A 24,641-nucleotide genomic window follows, 5' to 3' on the forward strand; every position below is an offset into this window, starting at 1 on the left:
CGAAAACATAAATTTGATTACCTGGATTCATTAGCCTCTTGTGTTTGGTATTTCAAGATCTAAATAAAAGGATGAACTAGTTATGATGCGGAAACTAATAACTAGTTATACCTTTTATAGCTTACAGACCTCACGATCTTTTGTCATATTCCTTTCTTATCTCGGACGTCATGTGGGCGACAATCTACCGAGACGAGAATCCACCCAAGCTTCCTTCTTCTCCAAGCAAGTTTCGGTCACCACCACCAAGCTCCAAGGGATGCTAGAAGTAAAGCCTCCTTTCTCTACTTCTTCTCCAAGCAAAATTCGGCCACTAACAAGCTCCTTGAGGGTTGATGTCACCGGCTACCAATGAAGAAGAAAAAGAGGAGAGGAAGAAGATGAGGGTCGACCACACCAAGGAAGAAAAGAGAGAGGAATAGAAGATAGATTATTATGAGGTGAGACACCTCTACCATCTCTTTTATATTCCTTGGTCTTGGCAAATAAGGAAAATTTAAATAAAACCTTCCTTATCCTCTTTGCTAATGAAAGGAAAATTTAATTAAAATTTTCTTTCTTGTTTCTATTTGGCCGGCCACCTCAACATCCTCTATACAAGGAAAGTTTTAAACAAAAATTAAAATTTCCTAATTTGTTTCTGAAAATTTTTTAAAATAAAAATTTATCTTTAAAAAATTTCCTTCATGGTTGGTTATAAAAGGAAACTTTTATAAATTAAAATCTCTCTATTAAAACATGTGGATGATTTACAAAAAGGAAAATTTTATCTAAAATTAAAATCTTCCTTTTAACTACAAATAAGGAAAGATATCTTTCTCTTAATCTTTTGTAGAAAGCTATAAAAGGAAAGATTTAATTTTAAAACTCTCTTTTAAAATCATGAGGATGGTTTTATAAAAGGAAAGTTTTATTAAAAATTAAAATCTTCCTTTTAACTACAAATAAGGAAAGATGTCAAACTTTTCTCTTAATCTTTTGTAGAAAGCTATAAAAGGAAAGATTTAAATTTTAAACTCTCTTTTAAAACTATGGTTTCCACATAAGAAAGATTTTAAAAAAATAAAATCCTTTTAATTTATTGTGGTCGGCCACCTAAGCTTGGGTTCAAGCTAGGGTCGTCCACACTTCAACCTATCCATGCCTTGATGTGGGCAACCCTTGCTTGGACTCCAAGCTTGGCTTGGCCGGCCACCTAGGATGGGTAAGAAGGTGGGTATGGGTGAGTATAACACTTTATAATTAAGAGGCTAAGACAGGGACCGAGAGGAGAAATTGGTTTTGGTCTCCCGATGAACTTGAGCTTCCCGTGTTCGCCTCGAACACCCAAGTCGAGTTCATCAATAATAACTCATTCCACTAAAGAGTTATTATTGAACTACCGCACCAATCTCATATTGCTATATGGGCTCCTTCTTATCATGAGTGTATTAATCTCCCTGTGTTTAAGATATCGAATGTCCACTAATTAAATGAGTTACTGACAACTCACTTAATTAATATCTGGCTTCAAGAATAGTACCACTCAACCTTATTGTCATGTCAGACTATGTCCACCTACAGGGTTTACATGACAATCCTTATGAGCTCCTCTTGGGGACATTATCAACCTAGATTACTAGGATACAGTTTCATTCTATAATCAACAATACACCATATAAATAATACTATTTCCCAACTTATCGGGCTTGTTGATTTATCGAGCTAAATCACACTCTTTGATAAATCAAAGAAATGAATATTAAGTATATGTGCTTGTTATTATATCATGATTAAGAACACACACTTCCATAATAACAAAGATTTTATTCTTTTATTTAGTCAGTATAAAAAGAACTTACCTTAAATGGTCCAGCTCAATACACTCTAAGTGTACTAGTGTAATTTTATAGTCAAGATAAACTAATACCAAATTATACTATGACTATTCCAATGGTTTGTTCCTATATCCATCTTAGTCGTGAGCAATTGTTTATAATTTATAAAGAACTGATAACATGATCTTCTGTGTGTGGTACCACACACCATGTTATCTACAATATAAATTAATTGAACAACTACACTTAACATAAATGTAGACATTTGACCAATGTATTCTTATTTCTAGATAAATATTTATCCAAAAAGCTAGGCTTTTAGTATACACTCTAACAAAATCCTCCTTTTTTTCTTTTTTTTTTCAATCAGAAACCAATGACTAATGATTCTTTTTTTTTTATAATTTTCCTCTCTTTTTTTTTTAGTTGAGGACCCAAATAGTGAACATAAATTTACGACAGATAGGGACGGAGAGATCAACAAAGATGGACAAGAACAAAGATGAAAACAAGACACAAACCTGATAAGTGAGTTGGATTACTTTGAAATTCAGCTTGGGGAAGAGTATTGACGCCATACTCAAGCAAGATGAGAAGGTGAGTGATAAATCATGGGGTTTGATCGCTATAAGTTGCCTTGATAAGATCGGAATTAGTTCTTTGCCTAAGAACTAGAAGGAAGCTCTCACCAAAGAGAAACTAAAATTTTCATTCAAATTTACTTGATTTTCCATACAAGAGTTCTCCTATTTAACATCCCTTAAGATCCACTATGCACTAATTATGTAATAAATATCATGCTTGCATGCATGGTATTTATTATCCACTAATACAACCACTAATCCCTAATACTAGCTTAATGTAACCATGCATGCATGATATTTATTATACTTGCTTAGGGACTCTCAAAAATGCATTAAAACCCCATAAAAGACATCAAAAGTCACTTTAGAAAAAAAAAAACCCAAAAATACATATGAAAATGGTCCTCATGTTGGTCCAATTTCACTTTCAATTTGAAAGAATGTGATCCATTTAGTTGTTGCCTCCATTGTGCATTGATCCTCCTTTTCCTTGAGCCCCATTATTAAGTCTTCCAAAGCTTGCTTCATTCTCTTAGTCTTGGACCTCGTCATGGGTCCTCCAATTCCTTTTAATGTCTCTTCTTGGCTCACATCATTGTTGGGCGGCGCCTTGGAGAAGAAGAAGAAGAGGAGATGGAAGATGATAAGAAGGTGCTATCCCCTTTTCACTTATCTTGGGCATCTTTTGTCTTGGGGCTCTTCCCCCATTGCTTGGGGAAGTGTTCTCCCCTTTGGGGAGACCCTAGATCTTCTATCTTCGCAGTCGATCCGTCCTCCTCCGGAGCAAGGGAGTGTTTCCAAGGACGCTATGGTTCAAAGATAAGCATTCTCACTACAAGAATTTTTGGATTTAACCACACCTAATAGACAATAATTTTTTAAGAAATTGTTGTCTTTTTTCCATTTAACAATAGTTTTATTGAAAACTGTTGTTGTTCACCATAATATTTTTTAAATAACAACAGTTTTTCAAAACACTGTTGTCTAATGTGTGTCAAAGACAACGGTTTTACAAAACTATTGTCTTTTAGTGTTGCTTATGTGATAATATACAACAATTTTATTAAACTGTTGTCTATTGAATGTTGTTGAATCCTAAAAACACAACAGATTTTTTAACTTCATGAAAAAAAACCTAAAACCCACTTCTCTATGACTCTTCAAACAAACAAAAACCTATCTCCGACTCCTCCTTCGCGACTTCTCCGCGAAAGACGCAGCCGCCGCTACCCTCACATTCCCGAAGCCACAGCCATCGCCAGCCGTCGAGGGTGTTGCCGGTTACTCCTATTCACCGCCGCCCTTTCCCCTCTCCCGTGCCCTAGTTTCCTATTGCAGTCGCTCCGACGCAACCGCCATCGTAGATCATGCTGGCACCACTCGACTACCGCCGCCTCCTCGCGCTAGGGCATCGCCATCTGTTCACGGTGTAGAGCCCAGCCTGGCAGTGTCGCCGCATTCCTCTCCAAGCCAACGCCGAGTTCCTCTCCCGATCTTGCCGACGTCGAGCTCCTCTCTTTCGATCCAGCTATTGTCCGTGGGTTTATTTTTCTATCATTGTTAAGCTTGATCCTATAGTAAGAGAAGCGTTTGATGTGGCCTATGACAATATTAATGCATTTCATGCTGCTCAAAGGATTCCTGAGAAGGAGATTGAGAATATGAAAGTAAGAATAAGGCACTAGCCTTCTTTCTCTTGTTTATTTTCCTTGTACTTGTGACTGAATTCATAGAATGAACATGCATAGGGGGTGAGGTGCAAAAGAATAGCACGGTGCATTGCATCTGTTGGCCTTTATGTTCCAGGGGGTACTGCAGTCTTACCCTCAACTGCTTTGATGCTCTCGGTGGTATAGTATCCTTGTTTACAATATCCAATGTTGTAGTCATAGTGAATTTTGACACATTTAGGCAAAAGGATCTGGTTTAACTTTCAATTTATTTATGTATGCACCAGCCTGCACAGATTGCCGGGTGCAAAACCATTGTTCTAGCAACTCCGCCTGGTCGTGATGGCAGTATTTGCAAGGTAGCCTTAAAAAATAATCTATCATCACTATCCCTACACTGGTTTTCCATGTTAAGACATAGGTTAACATGATTATGTGACAACAGGAAGTGTTATATTGTGCAAAGAAAGCTGGCGTCACCCACATTCTAAAAGCTGGGGGAGCTCAGGTTCGTCAATTTCTAACCCTTTTCATTCTTTTTTTCTTCAACAAGTCTTTTCTCACAATGGTATCAATGCATTCTATCTTAGGCGATCTCAGCGATGGCTTGGGGAACATCATCTTGCCCAAAGGTAATCCTTACAAACATCTAATACGTTGATTGCAAACCCTCACCATTGAAAGTTGCATCTCTTGTTTGGCAGTATTTTCAAGTTTCTTCTGTCTTTGCTTTATCTGGATTGTAATTTTGTGCTTTGTATATGTAGCTTGATTTTGAGGTGGTATCTCTTTATCATTTTGGGAAACTTAATAGTGATAGGTGGGCATCTTGGCTAGAAAGAGTAGGAACTAGGAACACTAGCACTAACTCATCTTCTACTTTTACAAACTTTTTTACAGGAGAGCTGTCTTGCATACAAAATCATCATTTTTGCAATCTTGACCACAAACTATTATTCTCATGCTTCAATTATATATATACATATATTAAGCCTTGTTTCATGAATATGATACTATATTACGGTGGATTTTGTTGCCTGAGCATTGTGTGCAAATTTCTCTGCTGCATTCTATATTTGAATCTCTCATTTAGTTAGTACAAAAACATTTGGAATGTAGGCGTTCTGAACCAACGGAGTTAGTGTTGCTAGTGTTGCTTATTTTATTTCCATTGAGTAACGAACATTTAATTAAGCTTTGCACTCAAGATTTTGATTTGTGTATTTCAGACATCAGCTATTCACTACCCCCTCCTCTAGCTGTTGTGTCAATCCTACATATCATACATGAACAAATATACACTTATATGAGATTCTCTTGTGGTGCAGGATCTCCCTACTAACTCAATCTTTGTTTTCTGTCAAGCTTTTAATTGATACTCCTCTTCATTTGGTTTAAGCATTATGTAATATTGATTACACTTACTTTTACGCCTATGTTTTAATTGCTTTTTTCAGGTTGAAAAAATTTTTGGGCCAGGAAATCAATATGTTACTACTGCAAAAATGATTCTTCAGGTATGATAATAATTCTGTAGCCTCACATTTCTATGAATATTGCTCTTATCATTTGATTACATCTACTTACCTTGTTTTAGTCCTATGCACAAATGATTTTTTCCTTGTCATGAGGTACTGGAAATGTAGTGATCAAATCAAATCAAACATGTAGTATTAATTATCTTGTTTTGTGGTGATTTTTGGAAGAAGATAATATGTTAAGTAAGAAGATCAAAATGTAACAGATAATATGGCCATTCCTTTTTAGATCTTTCAGGAATGAAATGACAGATCAGTTAGCTCTTCTGTAAACTATTAGCTCTTTTCCCTTTGCAGTTAATCAGAAACTTGGAGCTATAGGTCAGATAAGATTTGTTAGGAACAATCATTCAGCTAAATCCCTGCCTTAAGAATAAAATTGAATCCTGTACCTCAGGTACTGTTATTTCCTGGAAAAGTGATTAACAGAAACACAGGAACCAAATTTTATCAAGAAAGTTTCATAGCCAGTGGGAACTATAATAATGTTTATGTTCTTAGCTTAAAAAATTGTGACATTGATAGCCTCTAAATAGTGAATGCAAATATCATTTTTGAGCGGTTAAAACTAGACTCAGGATTGGAGTGGAAACAACTACATCATTGCCCAAGTAATACACAAATCATCTACCATCAATTTTCTGACACTTAAAAAGATAAATCTGCTTTGACCTATCAACTTGGGTGTTATTTATTTGTTTCTCCCTAATTCCGATAACCTTTGCCAGTGTCGTGGCTTCATTTTTGATTCCCAGTAATGTGTTCAATTGGTATGGATATATCTCATAGATATTGTATTAGAGATATGTCTCTACAATAGTTAAATTTCTGTTCAATCCTCATAGCTGTTCATTTTGTTGATCACGAAGAGAATGATCCTTGGTGAATACTTTGGCTAATTTACAGAATAGTGAAGCCATGGTTTCCATTGATATGCCTGCTGGCCCTTCAGAGGTGCTGGTCATCGCCGATAGACATGCCAATCCAGTTCACATAGCTGCAGATCTACTCTCTCAGGTGCAGAGTCTTTTGTTCTATTGTGCCTGTGTTATTAATGTTTTTTGTTGTAATTTTCAGTAGCTGGAATTTATTACCTGAAGACTTGATAAAAATCCACAATGAAACCTTTCAAATTGCTATAAGGATAGTTGTTCCATGGGTTTGGTGCTCTTCTTTTATAAAATCGCTAATTTTACAGGCAGAACATGGTCCTGACAGTCAGGTAGTTCTTGTCATTGCTGGAGATGGTGTCAATGTTGATGCAATTTTAGCTGAAGTGAGCAAACAATGTGATAGCCTTCCTAGGGGAGAATTTGCTTCAAAAGCACTTGGTCATAGCTTTGTTGTATTTTGTTGGTTGCTTATGAAATTTTGTTGGTTGCTTATGAAATTTCTTCAGAATGTTATAGATATTATTTTTGAATGTTAGAAAATTGTATATTAAATTTTATTTTGAAATTTAGTATTTTGAATGATTTATAATATTGGAAAATTATGCATTAATTTTTTTTATTTTTTATCTAAAAAAGACAACGATTTTTCACTGTTGTCGTAGATAGTTTAAAACTATTGTTGAAGACCCTGTTATTAAAGGTAGACGCTCAAAGACAACGGTGAAAAACTGTTGTCTTTGAAGGAAAAGACAACGGTTTTTCACTGTTGTAAAACTGTTGTCTTTGCCTTCAAAGACAACGGTTAAAAACTATTGTCTTTGGCCATCCCTTTTAACAACACGGCCTTTAACAACAGTCCGAAAGAGGCTACGACAACGGTGAAAAACCGTTGTTGTTAGGCTTTTTTCTTGTAGTGTCTCTTATCTCTATCTCGATGTATTGAGTTATAGATTATTTTACTTATCGACTTGGTTGTAATTCTCTTGCAATGGAGTAGATCTCCAGATCTAGGATATAGGAGGTAATTGTGATGTGTTGTGATGTATGAACTATGTAATTGGACATTTTCCTATGCAATGAAGTGTTTATATCATGATCTATGTGTTGTGCTTTGTATATGTTTAACAAAATATATGTGAGGTCAATCCATGTGATATAGGGTTAGATCATCATGTAGAGGAAGAGCCTCGGGATGTAAGATCATGAGACCTTGTGACAGAAGATATCCCTTACTTTCTACGGTAATTCCTTGAAATGGGGATTGACTCTCTACTAGGAAAACTAATTAGAGTTTAAAGAGTTCTTCCAAATTAATGTTGGGATGTAATCTGCGTAATCTAGGAACGTAGGACCATGGGCCCTTGTGTGAGAAAAATGATTCCTATAATCGGACTTCCTAAATTACCTCTTCTACTTAATTGTATTAATCTACCGTTAGGAAGTGATCTGTGTAATCTTAGAATGTAGGACCGTAGACCCTTGTGACAGAAGGATGATCCCTATAATTGGACTTCCTAAATTACCTTTTCTATTTAATGGCGGTAGAACTTGGGTAAACTCTTCGGTGTGATCTTCGCGGGGTTGTATCAAACTTTAGTTAGAACTCCTACACAAGTGTAAGCATGGAGTTAGGTAGATGAACAATGTATAGGGGCATTAGCTAGCATCGCAACGAAACCTAAATCCTAGTATCTAATCCTCTTCATTCACTTACGCTCTTTTCTCTTTCTCATTTCTCTTTTCTTTCTATCTAGTGTTTGTGAACCATTTTTAGATTGTCTAGATAATTCGCCGTGCGAAGTTGACTATGTTGGTGCGGGAAGCATCCGATGATCGAACTCGTGTTTTGATAATGATAAAGGATTCAAAGTTAAGGTGTTTTGTGATTTAACATGTCTGCTTGAGTGTTTCAGGAAAGTCCTAGCTGCGGTTAGGCAAAGGGAAAACCCTAGGAGGTGGTAACCCTAGGTCATAGGGGGCGGTAACCCTATGCGGAAAGTCTTGGCAGGTCGATGGCTTCAGGCAAAAGTCCTAGGGGGTGGTAACCCTAGGTGGAAAGTTCTGGTGTTGCGAACCAGGTGAAAGACTGGACTAGCCGGGAAGCGGATGTCCAGCAGAAAGTCCGGAAGCGTCGAGTGCTGAGCAAAAGTCCAGTCGATCTGGAGGATCGCACTGGCAATAAGTAAATCTCCTGAGTAGAGTAGGTGAGGACGCGTTCCCCGTAGAGGGAACAGTAGGCGTCGGGTCGACCTAGGGTTTTCGGTCGGAAATTCGAAGTCAGACCTGAACAGTCCAGAGACTGTCACAATATTCTTTATCATATTTATACTGTCATTTTATGCTAACTTTGTGCTGCAGGGTGTTTTTTGTGATTAACATATCTTGCTGATCTGGCTGCGATTAGCAGTCAAAGGCTAACTTTGTGCTGCAGGGTGGATATCGCAAAAGTCAAAGGCTTATCGCAGCGAACTGATCGGGATAGAACTCAGCTTCAAGGCGCCTTGGAGCTTGTTTAGGGCGCCTTGAACACTGTTTAAAAGCAGGGTTCGAGCAGCACTTCAAATGAACAATTTACAAGCTTTCCTTCTGCTGTGTGCTGCTCAAGAGTCGATTCTAAAGTGTTGTTGCAGTCGCCGACGACCCGAAGCTTCATTTATTATTATTCTGTTGTCGGTATTATTTCAATTTCAGTTGTACTTATTTCTTTGTACTTATTCACGATATTTTAGTTGTTGCCCACGGAAAGCGATCAAGGATCGCGAGCCTTCGAGTAGGAGTCGATCTAGGCTCCGAACGAAGTAAACGACTGTGTTCTTGTATGTTTGCTTATTTTTATTCCGCTGCTTTAATTACTCGACGATTGTTTTACGATTCCGATAATCGAACGAAATAGCCGCGAGCGCTATTCACCCCCCCCCCCCCTCTAGCGCTTCTCGATCCAACAGACTAGTGCTTAGTCAACAATCCATGTAGATTCGATATCTTTTGTATTACTGACGATGTAACCGTGCACTTGCGGTGACGTAACATGAGTCTGTTCCGCTTTCTTCCTTCTGGAGGTTTGTTAGTTGGTTCCGAAGTAGAGCCCGTCTCGCTAGCTATGCTTCGGAAGTTCCTTCGTGTAGTTCTAGGAACTTCTCCCAAAGTTTCTTTGCTAATTCGTAATTTTCGATCCGATTTACTTCTTGGGGTGGAAGTACATTGAGTATGTGGAACTTGGCTCGTCCGTTTGATACGAAGTATGCTTGCTCCTTCTTGCTCCATTGATATTATTCCTTTTCATTTCTTTGTTGGTCTTTGGGAGCAACAAAACCATATTTAATTATCAAAGGAATTTCAATTCTCCTCGAACTTCGGCGGACAGATGCTCGGTTCGACCATCGTCTCGGTGCTTCAGTCGACAGTTAGTCCTTCTGAGGCGTTCTGGCTCTGATACCATTTGTAGGATCCTTGGCGTTAGCTAAAGGGAGGGGGGGTGAATAGCCCTACAAAGAAAAAGAACCTTCTTCGAACTTTGTAGCTTAATAATTATCAATACTTACATAAAAAATAATTAAGAGACTAAAAAAACGAGACACAAAGTAATTACTTGGTTATAATCGGGGAAGTTGTTAATCCAACGAAGATATAAAACTCACTAAAATTTTCCTCTGAGCGAAGAAGCCTCTTACAGCAGTTAAATCTCACTACTAGAAAGCTAAATTAAAACTGAATCAATTACAAGTATTATTTCTCTCTTTTTCTTATTGTTCTTAGCTTATGGGAGCAGGACTACTTTTATAGCCTTGCTCGAGACACCTGGAATAATTCTAAATGCTTGAAATGAGATAAAAGTTTATCTCCGATGTAGCACGGGTGCTCAGACCTTTTGGGTGCTCAGACTCACATGTTGAGTGACTTGCACATTTAATTCGCATGTCAAATACATTTAGTTTAATTTTAAACTATTTGTTAGATATCAAAAATATATGTTTGATTATTGGTGTTATCTATACCAATAACAACCAGTTTCAATTACAAAAAGATCATGCAGATTGTGGGACAAGGACAAGGTTTATCCCTTGAGAATAGAGGCCACCTCTACCTCCTCTTTATCTCCTATATAAGGTAATGATATTGTTTTAAGAGGTAGATAGCGTTTTTCTACATTTTCTTCACTGGTGTCTTTCCTTTTGATTCTTTTTCTCTAAATTTGACTTAGTCTCTCGAGTTCGTCCGTATAATTAATTACTCAGCACAACAATAGCTGACCTGAAAGGAGCTAATCCAATGGAAGTCGACTTGATATGCATTTGAGCTACCTAAAGAACTTGAGGATGTCTAAGAGTCATCTCATCCTTGATCTTGAACCCACCAGATCACTGAGCATGACTTAGAGTATGTCGTCCTCTCGGGATGATCTAATAGCTAGCATATGAGATGTTACTATCATGAGGTCTAGGATTCGAATCTCGGTAAAGTTGAAGTAAATGTCTCCCTTATGTGCTAGTCACTATTTCAAAGGCTAGTAGCCGTCCGTGATTTACCTCCTCTGTGTTGGCTCTGGGATGGATTGACAGAGACATTGGAGATGAACGTATTTATCTTTTACCATCATGAATTAGAATATGTCACCCATGACTTAGATGCATTTGTCATATCTCTTTGTTAGGATAATGACAGGTAGATAAGAGTGAAAAGAAATCTATATTAATTAATAGACAATTTCTTTACATCAAGTCTAGTCCAACAGTCAGCCTGATTAAAATTGTAAATAAATGTAAATCGATTAATAGCAAATTTGTGCACTACAAAAAAACATAACTTTGGGGACAAAAGTTTGGAACGAAAATAATTCGTCCCAAAATTGGGACAAATTTAGGGTCGAAAATAAATTTCGACCCAAATAACCAACAAAACTTGCAACAAACAAATTTCGTTTCAAGTTTGCAACATAAAAAAAATTCGTTGCTAAATTCGTCCCCAAATCTGGAACGATTAAAAATTTGTCCCAAATTTAGGGACAAATCCTGGATTCGTCCCAGATTTAGGAACGAATCGAGAATTCGTCCCAGATTTGGGAACGAATCGAGAATTCGTCCCAAATTTTCGGACGAATCCAGGATTTGTCCCAAATTCTGGGACGAATCCGGGATTTGTCCCAAATTCTGGGACGAATCCAGGTTTCGTCCCAAAACTGAAAATAATTTTAAATAAATAAAATCAAACACCTAAGGCTTAAATATGGACCTAGAGACATCGGAATTTAATGAAACAAGTTTCTATGCGTCAGTATCGTTGAGCTGATCGTAAATACGTCATCATCCATAATTTTTAATTAATATTTTCAGTGATTTGAATTTTTAACACCAAATTAGGTCAAATTGGGATTAAAAAATTCCAAAATTATATATATTTGGTAAAAAATATTTTTATTGATAGATTTACGATCAGGATAATGATACGAGCACATAGAAACTTGTTTCATCAAATTCTGATGTCTCTAGGTCTGTATTTAAGGCGTCCAATTTTGTTTTTTTTTTAATAAATAAATTTTTGGGATGAATCTAGAGATTCGTCCCAAACTTTGGGACGAATTCCTAGATTCGTCCCAAAATTTGGGACGAATCCAGGATTCGTCCCAAAACTGAAAATATTTTTAAATAAATAAAATCAAACACCTAAGGCTTAAATATGGACCTAGAGACATCGAAATTTGATGAAACAAGTTTCTATGCGTCCGTATCGTTGAGCTGATCCTAAATACATCATCATCCATAATTTTTAATTAATATTTTCAGTGATTTAAATTTTTAACACCCAATTAGGTTAAATTGGGATTAAAAAATTCTAAAAATAAATATATTTGGTCAAAAATATTTTTATTTATGTATTTACAATCAGGGCAACGATACGAACGTATAGAAACAAATTTCATCAAATTCCGATGTCTCTAGGTATATATTTTTTAAAACATATATAGGTTGATACTAACTAAAAAGGTGTTGTGTAATGAACGGTTGTAAATTAGTGTCCGAAAGCTTAAATATGGACCTAGAGACATCGGAATTTGATGAAACAAGTTTCTATACGTCCGTATCGTTGCGCTAATCATAAAAACGTCATCATCTATAATTTTTAATTAATATTTTCAGTGATTTGAATTTTTAACACCAAATTAGGTCAAATTGGGATTAAAAAATTCCAAAAATATATATATTTGATAAAAAATATTTTTATTGATAGATTTACGATCAGGATAAAGATACGAGCACATAGAAACTTGTTTCATCAAATTCCGATGTCTCTAGGTCCGTATTTAAGGTGTCCAATTTTATTATTATTATTTTTTAATAAATAAATTTTTGGGACGAAACCAGAGATTCGTCCCAATTCCTGGATTCGTCCCAAAGCTGAAAATATTTTTAAATAAATAAAATCAAACACCTAAGGCCTAAATATGGACCTAGAGACAACGGAATTTGATGAAACAAGTTTCTATGCGTCCGTATCATTGAGCTGATCCTAAATACGTCATCATCCAAAATTTTTAATTAATATTTTCAGTGATTTGAATTTTTAACACCAAATTAGGTCAAATTGGGATTAAAAAATTCCAAAAATATATATATTTGGTAAAAAATATTTTTATTGAAAGATTTAGGATCAGGATAAAGATACGAGCATATAGAAACTTGTTTCATCAAATTCCGATGTCTCTAGGTCCGTATTTAAGGTGTCTAATTTTGTTTTGTTTTTTTTAATAAATAAAGTTTTGGGACAAATCTTTGGATTCGTCCCAAAATTTGGGACGAATCGAGGATTCGTACCAAAACTGAAAATATTTTTAAATAAATTAAATCAAACACCTAAGGCCTAATATGGACCTAGAGACATCGGAATTTGATGAAACAAGTTTCTATGCGTCCGTATCGTTGAGCTGATCGTAAAAACGTCATCATCAATTTTTAATTAATATTTTTAATGATTTGAATTTTTAACACCAAATTAGGTCAAATTGGGATTAAAAAATTCCAAAAATATATATATATGATAAAAAAAATATTTTTATTGATAGATTTACGATCAGGATAAAGATACGAGCACATAGAAACTTGTTTCATCAAATTTCGATGTCTCTAGGTCCATATTTAAGGCGTCTCTTTTATTATTATTATTTTTTAATAAATAAATTTTTGGGACGAATCCAGAGATTCGTCCCAAAACTGAAAATATTTTTAAATAAATAAAATCAAACACTTAAGCCCTAAATATGGACCTAGAGACATCGGAATTTGATAAAACAAGTTTTTATGCGTCCGTATCATTGAGCTGATCCTAAATACGTCATCATCCATAATTTTTAATTAATATTTTCAATGATTTGAATTTTTAACACCCAATTAGGTCAAATTGGGATTAAAAAATTCTAAAAATATATATATTTGGTCAAAAATATTTTTATTTATGTATTTACAATCAAGGCAACGATACGAACATATAGAAACTTATTTCATTAAATTCCGATATCTCTAGATATATATTTTTTAAAACATATATAGGTTGATACTAACTAAAAAGGTGTTGTATAGTGAACGGTTGTAAATCAGTGTCCGAAAGCTTAAATATGGACCTAGAGACATCAGAATTTGATGAAACAAGTTTCTATGAGTCCGTATCATTGAGCTGATCGTAAATACATCATCATCTATAATTTTTAATTAATATTTTCAGTGATTTGAATTTTTAACACCAAATTAGGTCAAATTGGGATTAAAAAATCCCAAAAATATATATATTTGGTAAAAAATATTTTTATTGATAGATTTACGATCAGGATAAAGATACGAGCACATAGAAACTTGTTTCATCAAATTCCGATGTCTCTAGGTCCGTATTTAAGGCGTCCAATTTTATTATTATTTTTTTAATAAATAAATTTTTGGGACGAATCTCTGGATTCGTTCCAAAATTTGGGACGAATTCAGGATTCGTCCCAAAATTTGGGACGAATCCAGGATTCGTCCCAAAACTGAAAATATTTTTAAATAAATAAAATCAAACACCTAAGGCCTAAATATGGACCTAGAGACATTGGAATTTGATAAAACAAGTTTCTATGCGTCCGTATCATTGAGCTGATCCTAAATACGTCATCATCCATAATTTTTAATTAATATTTCCAGTGATTTAAATTTTTAACACCCAATTAGGTCAAATTGGGATTAAAAAATTCCAAAAATATATATATTTGGTCAAAAATATTTTTATTTATGTATTTACAATCAAGGCAATGATACGAACATATAAAACTTGTTTCATCAAATTCCGATGTCTCTAGGTATATATTTTTTAAAACATATATAGGTTGATAATAACTAAAAAGATGTTGTAAAGTGAACGGTTGTAAATTAGTGTCCGAAAACTTAAATATGAACTTAAAGATATCGGAATTTGATGAAACAAGTTTCTATGCGCCCGTATCATTGAGCTGATCGTAAATACGTCATCATCCATAATTTTTAATTAATATTTTCAGTGATTTGAATTTTTAACACCAAATTAGGTCAAATTGGGATTAAAAAATTCCAAAATTATATATATTTAGTAAAAAAATATTTTTATTGATATATTTACGATCAGGATAATGATACGAGCACATAGAAACTTGTTTCATCAAATTCCGATGTCTCTAGGTCCGTATTTAAGGTGTCCAATTTTGTTTTTTTTTTTTAATAAATAAATTTTTGGGACGAATCCAGGATTCGTCCCAAAACTGAAAATATTTTTAAATAAATAAAATCAAACACCTAAAGCTTAAATATGGACCTAGAGACATCAGAATTTGATGAAAAAAGTTTCTATGCATCCGTATCATTGAGCTGATCCTAAATACATTATCATCCATAATTTTTATTTAATATTTTCAGTGATTTGAATTTTTAACTCCCAATTAGGTCAAATTGGGATTAAAAAATTCTAAAAATAAATATATTTGGTCAAAAATGTTTTTATTTATGTATTTACAATCAGGGTAACGATACGAACGTATAGAAACTTGTTTCATCAAATTCCGATGTCTCTAGGTATATATTTTTTTAAAACATATATAGGTTGATACTAACTAAAAAGGTGTTGTGTAATGAACGGTTGTAAATTAGTGTCCGAAAGCTTAAATATGGACCTAGAGACATCAGAATTTGATGAAACAAGTTTCTATGCGTCCGTATCGTTGAGCTGATCGTAAATACATCATCATCTATAATTTTTAATTAATATTTTAAGTAATTTGAATTTTTAACACCAAATTAGATCAAATTGGGATTAAAAAATTCCAAAAATATATATATTTGATAAAAAAATATTTTTATTGATAGATTTACGATCAGGATAAAGATACAAGCACATAGAATCTTGTTTCATCAAATTCCGATGTCTCTAGGTCCGTATTTAAGGCGTCCAATTTTATTATTATTTTTTTTAAATAAATAAATTTTTGGGACGAATCTCTGGATTCATCCCAAAATTTGGGACGAATCTAGGATTCGTCCCAAAACTGAAAATATTTTTAAATAAATAAAATCAAACACCTAAGGCCTAAATATAGACCTAGAGACATCAGAATTTGATGAAACAAGTTTCTATGCGTCCGTATCATTGAGCTAATCCTAAATACGTCATCATCCATAATTTTTAATTAATATTTTCAGTGATTTGAATTTTTAACACCAAATTAGGTCAAATTGGGATTAAAAATTCCAAAAATATATATATTTGGTAAAAAAATATTTTTATTGATAGATTTAGGATCAGGATAAAGATACGAGCACATAGAAACTTGTTTCATCAAATTCTGATGTCTCTAGGTCCGTATTTAAGGTGTCCAATTTTGTTTTTTTTTTAATAAATAAATTTTTAGGAAGAATCCAGAGATTCGTCCCAAAACTGAAAATATGTTTAAATAAATTAAATCAAACACCTAAGGCCTAAATATGAACCTAGAGACATCGGAATTTGATGAAACAAGTTTCTATGCGTCCGTATCATTGAGCTGGTCATAAAAACGTCATCATCCATAATTTTTAATTAATATTTTCAGTGATTTGAATTTTTAACACCAAATTAGGTCAAATTGGGATTAAAAAATTCCAAAAAAATATATATTTGAGAAAAAATATTTTGATTGATAGATTTACGATCAGGATAAAGATACGAGCACATAGAAACTTGTTTCATCAAATTCCGATGTCTCTAGGTCCATATTTAAGGTGTCCAATTTTATTATTATTATTTTTTAATAAATAAATTTTTGGGACGAATCCAGAGATTCGTCCCAATTCCTGGATTCGTCCCAAAACTGAAAATATTTTTAAATAAATAAAATCAAACACCTAAGGCCTAAATATGGACCTAGGGACATCGGAATTTGATGAAAAAAGTTTCTATGCGTCCGTATCATTGAGCTGATCCTAAATACGTCATCATCCATAATTTTTAATTAATATTTTCAGTGATTTGAATTTTTAACACCCAATTAGGTCAAATTGGGATTAAAAAATTCCAAAAATATATATATTTGGTCAAAAATATTTTTATTTATGTATTTACAATCAAGGCAACGATACGAACATATAGAAACTTATTTCATCAAATTCCGATGTCTCTAGGTATATATTTTTTAAAACATATATTGGTTGATACTAACTAAAAATGTGTTGTATATAGTGAACGGTTGTAAATTTGTGTCCGAAAGCTTAAATATGGACCTAGAGACATCAGAATTTGATAAAACAAGTTTCTATGCGTCCGTATCATTGAGCTGATCGTAAATACATCATCATCTATAATTTTTAATTAATATTTTTAGTGATTTGAATTTTTAACACCAAATTAGGTCAAATTGAGATTAAAAAATCCCAAAAATATATATATTTGGTAAAAAATATTTTTATTGATAGATTTACGATCAGGATAAAGATACGAGCACATAGAAACTTGTTTCATCAAATTCTGATGTCTCTAGGTCCGTATTTAAGGCGTCCAATTTTATTTATTTATTTTTTAATAAATAAATTTTTGGGACGAATCCAGGATTCGTCCCAAAACTGAAAATATTTTTAAATAAATAAAATCAAACACCTAAGGCCTAAATATGGACCTAGAGACATCGGAATTTGATAAAACAAGTTTCTATGCGTCCGTATCATTGAACTGATCCTAAATACATCATCATCCATAATTTTTAATTAATATTTTCAGTGATTTGAATTTTTAACACCCAATTAGGTCAAATTGGGATTAAAAATTCCAAATATATATATATTTGGTCAAAAATATTTTTATTTATGTATTTACAATCAAGGCAATGATACGAACATATAGAAACTTGTTTCATCAAATTCTGATGTCTCTAGGTATATATTTTTTAAAACATATATAGGTTGATACTAACTAAAAAGGTGTTGTAAAGTGAATGGTTGTAAATTAGTGTCCGAAAGCTTAAATATGGACCTAGAGATATTGGAATTTGATGAAACAAGTTTCTATGCGTCTGTATCATTGAGCTGATCGTAAATACGTCATCATCCATAATTTTTAATTAATATTTTCAGTGATTTGAATTTTTAACACCAAATTAGGTCAAATTGGGATTAAAAAATTCCAAAATTATATATATTTGGTAAAAAATATTTTTATTGATAGATTTACGATCAGGATAATGATAGGAGCACATAAAAACTTGTTTCATCAAATTCCGATGTCTCTAGGTCCGTATTTAAGGCGTCCAATTTTGTTTTTTTTTTAATAAATAAATTTTTGGGATGAATCCAGAGATTCGTCCCAAACTTTGGGACGAATTCCTGGATTCGTCCCAAAATTTGGGACGAATCCAGGATTCGTCCCAAAACTGAAAATATTTTTAAATAAATAAAATCAAACACCTAAGGCTTAAATATGGACCTAGAGACATCGAAATTTGATGAAACAAGTTTCTATGCGTCCGTATCGTTGAGCTGATCCTAAATACGTCATCATCCATAATTTTTAATTAATATTTTCAGTGATTTGAATTTTTAACACCCAATTAGATTAAATTGGGATTCAAAAATTCTAAAAATAAATATATTTGGTCAAAAATATTTTTATTTATGCATTTACAATCAGGGCAACGATACGAACGTATAGAAACTTGTTTCATCAAATTCCGATGTCTCTAGTGGGGATCAGAGTTATTATGAACAATTCAATACATATCAGAGGATTGTAATTGATGCAAGTTGTCAGAATTATATCCCCGAGACGCTTGGTGCAAGTTCTAGTTTTCCTCCAACAAGTGAACAAATGTTTGCCACTAATACATTGTCGTTGGAGGAGCCTGATGTACCAGGTCTGGATGAAATATATTACAAATTTCAAGAAGTATTGAGTGCTGCAAATGAACCATTATATTCCGGTTGTGACAGTCACACTAAATTATCTCTCACATCCAGATTATTAAATATAAAGGCAGATCATAATATGTCGCAAGATTGTTTTAATGATATTGTTCAAGCGTTTGACGATACATTGCCACGTGATCACAATTTGCCTCTTGATTTTTACAGTATGAAAAAACTGGTGAAAGATTTAGGTCTTCCAGTTGAAAGAATTGATGTTTGCAGAGATGGTTGTATGTTATATTGGGGAGATGATGCAGATGTAGAGGTTTGTAAATTCTGTAATCAAGATAGGTATAAGACAACTAGAAGGAGTCAACAACGACGTAAAGCACACAGCCAGTTGTTTTATTTACCTTTAACTCCTAGGTTACAAAGATTGTATGCATCAAAGGCAACTGCGGAACACATGACTTGGCATGCAACTCATCAAATAGAAGAGGGTTTAATGTGTCATCCATCAAATGTAGATGCGTGGAAAAATTTTGATAGAACATATCCAGATTTTGCAAAGGAGACTAGAAATATTAGATTATGTCTTTGTGCTGATGGATTTGCTCCGTTTGGTAAATCAGGAAGAAATTATTCTTGTTGGCCAGTTATCTTAACGTCGTATAATCTTCCACCTGGGATGTGCATGAAAACACCTTATATGTTTTTAACATTGGTTGTACTAGGTCCGCAAAATCCAAAGAAGTTAATAGATATTTATATGCAACCTCTGATAGCAGAACTTAAACAACTATGGGATGAAGGTGTTCCTATATACGATGTTCATTCTAACCAGATGTTTATACTGAAGGCTGCTCTTCTTTGGACCATAAATGACTTTCCAGCTTATGGTATGCTATCAGGTTGGAGTACTGCTGGGATCTTGGGATGCCCAATATGTATGGAGAGATCAAAGTCATTCAGATTGAAACACGGAAAGAAACCAAGTTATTTTGATTGTCACAGGCAATTCTTACCCACAAATCATAAGTTCAGAAAGAATAAAGATGAATTCACTAAAAATAGGATCGAAAGAACACTTCCGCCATTGAGATTGACAGGTCAAGATATTTGGTACAGAGTGCATCACTTTCCCTCTGTTATTGAACAACCATATGGTACAACATATGAATATGGGAGTACACATAAATGGACTAAACGAAGTATATTTTGGGATTTACCGTATTGGTTTAGTCATTTGATACATCATAATCTCGATGTAATGCATATTGAGAAGAATGTTTTTGATAATCTGATAAATACTGTGATGGATATCACCGGAAAAACAAAAGACAATCTCAATGCAAGAAAAGATATGCGACTCATATGTAAAAGACCCACTCTTGATGTCGATGAAAATAGTAGAGGACCAAAGCCAAAGGCAATTTATACATTAAGTAAGGATCAAAGACGTGTCCTATGTGAATGGTTGAAATCTTTGAAATTTCCAGATGGGTATGTCTCTCATCTTGGAAGATGTGTCGATATGAAAGAATGGAAGTTAATCGGTATGAAAAGTCATGATTGTCATATCATAATGCAAAGACTGATTCCTATTACTTTTAAGGAACTCTTACCACAATTTGTATGGGGAGCGATTACGGAGTTAAGTATTTTCCTACATGATATTTGCTCAACAGTTTTGAGACGTTCACACATGGAGAAGTTAGAGAGAGATATTCCAATCATTTTGTGCAATTTGGAAAGGATATTTCCACCCTCTTTTTTTGACTCCATGGAGCATCTTTTGATTCACTTGCCATATGAGGCCAAAGTTGGAGGATCCCGTCCATTTTCGGTGGATGTATCCATTTGAAAGGTAGAGTGTCTTATTTGTATAATTCGACTGTTTGAATGCAAAAAAAATACTTCTACTCCTGGATCATTTATATATATATATATTTAATATAATTTTATATATCTTCAATAGATTCTTATATCATTTAAAGAAAAAGGTGAAAAATAAAGCACGAGTTGAAGCCTCTATTGTTAATACATACATTGTGGAGGAAGTCACCACTTTTGCATCATATTATTTTGAACCTCATGTTCAATGCAAAAGGTGAAGAGCGGGCAGAAATGATGAGGGTCCTATTGATCCAAATGTTACCTCATTTTCAATTTTTAACTACCTTGGTTGACCAAATGGACCATGTAAACAAAGATACTTAACTGGTAAAGAATGGCGGGCAACCCAAACATATATTTTACTAAATTGTCCAGAAGTATCATCATATTATGAGTAAGTATATATTTTTATTTTTTTATTTTTTCAATTGTTTGTGTAACAATATGTTTTTTTGAGTAGGATATTTACCAACTTATATTCTGAATTATCGACACAAGAGTTCGATCGGTTTTGTGAAGAAGAATTTGCTGCATGGTTCAAATCATATGTAAGTAAAAAATCTATATTTTGTTGATACATATGCATACTTTTAACAATTTGTGTTTTGACCTTAGGTTCAAGCTAATCAAGCTCACCTTGAGCAAGAATGGCTAATCCATCTGTCATGGGGTCCAAATTCATGCGTACGCACTTGGCCAGCATATTTCATAAATGGATATAATTTTCATACTCAAGACTATGGAATGGGCAAGAATACCATGAATAGTGGGGTGTGCGTATCGTCATCCAATGAAGGAGGTGCAAGCAATGATTTTTATGGTTTGTTGGATGAAATTATAGAAGTAGAATACCCAGGACCACAAATGCAAGTTATATTATTTATGTGCCGCTGGTTTGACCCTGTTAGAGGGATGAAAGTGCATCCACATTATAATTTAGTTGAAATAAATCATAAGAGATTTTATAAGAGATATGAACCATTTGTGTTGGCACAACAAGCAATTCAAGTATTCTATTCTTCATATCCGAGTTTGAAACGCGATAAGATTGATTGGTGGGCTGTTTGTAAAACTAAAGCACGAAAAAAAATTGAGGCACGTTGGGAAAACATTGCATATCAACAAGAGGAAGTTTCAAACACCTTTCAGACTGAGGAATATATTATTCCAACTTTACGAGATCCCAACGGTGTAGTAATCAACGTAGATAGAAGTGAAATTGATGATGATAAGGAGGAGGAGGAGGAGGAGGAAGGAGAGGAGGAGGAAGAGGAGGAGGAAGAGGAAGAGGAAGAGGAGGAGGATGATAATGATAATGATGACTTTGATTTTTGATGATGGGTAAGTTTTGTTAGCTTATTTAAAGAAATTTCCCATATTTTATTGTATATACTGTCTCTTTTATAATTTGATTTACTTTATCTGTTAACACATTTTATTTGTTCCTACAGGTCATTAGAGGTCGCATTTCATAAGTTTCCCCTCCACCTTTTTCCATAATATTTACATAAAAATGGTAAGTTTTTAATTATCCTTTGTTATGTATCAGATCTGTAATTAACTTTATTAAATTATTGAAATTTCCAGCATATATTTCGACGTGGTGGACGTAGACGGCGACCACAGGACCAGACACATCCATCACCTGCCAGTGAGCCTATGCCACCCCCTACTCAGGCAGACCTATCCCATGTGTCTTCTCCACCGGCATCATATTCCCCTGCCAGTGTACCTATGCCACCCCTTCATCAGTCGGGCCCATCTCATGTACCTTCTGCACCGGTTTCATATTCGCCGCCACAAGAACCTTACCTAGAGCAGTTACCTGTCCACTCAGATCCTCCTGACTCAGCAAGAAACTCATTTGTTGAGTTTAGGAATGATAGAGCTCCTTTAGTCCCCATTGGTGATTCGTAAGTACTATAAAATATTTTATTTTTAGACCTATCTTAATTATTTAACATCGTTATTTTGTAATTTAATGCAGCTTTGAAAATCCGGTACAAGTTGTTTGAGAAATAAATAGAATCGTGAACAACCATTGGGGAGGGGATTCTTTGACATATTCAAGCACTCCACCAGCCACAAAACAACTTTGGTGGAGCGAGTTCAAAGTAACTTTTCTTGAGTTTACTTCAATTTTACAGTAATTATATAATAAAATAAATTTCTATTTCAGCGCTTAAATAATTGGGACCCGAATGACGAAATGGAGATACGAAGAATATTTAAAAAGAAATGTGGCGATCACATTAGACATGTATTAAGTCACGCAAAGAGTCGGGGGAAAAGCCAAATTTCATCACTGAAGAAAATTGGGAGAGGATCACTATATTTTGGGCAACGGAGGAAAGTAAACAAAGGAGTGACCTGAATAGAATGAATCAATCTCACAATTCTGGTGACTCAAGTGCTATATATGCGGGAGGCTCCATTAACATAGATGAGCATAGACAGAGAATGGTAATTGTTTCACTCTTTCACAAATTTTTAATATATATCAAATTATTTCATTATTTGAAATAATGTTTTTTTAGACCAAGGAGACAGGGAAGGATCCTTCTTTCATTGATACTTTCACTCGCACTTTAAAAAAAAAAGATAACACATGGAGTGGGGCGAGAGCAAAAGCAGTCAAGGTAATATTTATTTTACCTAATATGGTTTAAATTTAATTAGTTACCTACCATTATTGTCTTAATATTATATGTGTTTCTATTATATCTAATCAATATCGTATGTGTTTTACAAAATAGGAAAAATATGATCAACTCGAGCTAGCTCAAACATGCTCACAAGCTGGTATCGATAGTCAGGGGTCTGAGGAGTCTGTTGGCAATAATTTGAGTTTATGGTTAGAGGCCAGTGGAGGACCAAAAGGGGGAAGAATATTGGGGATGGGTTCCTTGAGTAGAACCCAAAGATTAGTTGGAACTTCTTCCTCCACATCATCACTTACGACCCAAATAAATACCTTGACTGATGAGGTTAGCCATCTGAAGGAAATAATATTGCAAAGAGACCAAGAAAGGGTGCAAAGAGACCTAGAACGGGCTAATTTGGAGAAAGATATTAGAGATATGCGCCGACAACAAGAATTAATCATGAAACACCTTCAGTTGAGCTCCGCTCAAAGTCAAAATCCTCCCAATGACGACGATGATGATGCCTACGATGATAACGATGATGGCGGTGATGATTTTTGATGATTTTAATAATGTATGATGAATTTTTTTTCTCATGTTTACTGCTTTACACATTAATCAATGGTTTTTTAACTTTTCAACTATGCCATTTGTAGGTTAAGTCTGTTGTCTTCTTGCACTGTTTCACTGTCAATGTATGAGATAACTTATCTTTGACGTAGACTAATCTATATGATTCTTAGTTGTGTACCAGTAACAAAATTAAAGCATAACTAGGCAATATGAATGGAATCTCTAATACTCTAACTTTATTTTTGTCCTGATTTGATAATGTTGTTTGTGCAGGTCTCAATTTGGTGTGATCTCACTGTAGTTGAAGACAGCTGTATTTGTTCACCTCTTTTCGGTATTCCTAAGTTCATTAATATGCATTTACTGATATATATATACAGTTAGCTTTAAATAATTATGTTATAGTTGTTTAATTATATAAAGTTAACTTTAAATAATTATGTTAAAGTTAGCTTTAAATAGTTGTTTAATTGTGTTCCTTCTTTTTGATAAGCTGCTCTTTCTTGTTTTGTCTTCAATGATAATGATGCATAAAAGTTCTGAATTTGATCTATGTATAGTCTCAAAACTATATAGATACATAAAAGTTCTATATTTCATCTAGAATTACATCACACTATTCTAAAATTCTTTACTAGATAACGATGCATCCTCCTACCTTAATAT

At 34.0% G+C, this 24,641-nt stretch overlaps 1 protein-coding gene across 1 annotated transcript; it reads left to right on the forward strand.

The window, feature by feature from the left end:
- Nucleotides 1–3,768: 3,768 nt before the first annotated feature.
- LOC122038584 (histidinol dehydrogenase, chloroplastic-like) lies at nucleotides 3,769–22,674 on the forward strand. The gene is made up of 10 exons (XM_042598389.1): nucleotides 3,769–3,828; nucleotides 3,967–4,068; nucleotides 4,150–4,251; nucleotides 4,359–4,430; nucleotides 4,517–4,579; nucleotides 4,662–4,703; nucleotides 5,529–5,588; nucleotides 6,516–6,626; nucleotides 6,808–6,954; nucleotides 22,345–22,674. The coding sequence occupies exons 1-10, from the start codon at nucleotides 3,769–3,771 to the stop codon at nucleotides 22,672–22,674; spliced, it is 1,089 nt and encodes a 362-aa protein (XP_042454323.1).
- The last annotated feature ends 1,967 nt before the right edge of the window (nucleotides 22,675–24,641 follow it).

This window comes from Zingiber officinale, chromosome 1B, assembly GCF_018446385.1.
Source record: "Zingiber officinale cultivar Zhangliang chromosome 1B, Zo_v1.1, whole genome shotgun sequence".
Lineage (NCBI taxonomy): Eukaryota > Viridiplantae > Streptophyta > Magnoliopsida > Zingiberales > Zingiberaceae > Zingiber > Zingiber officinale.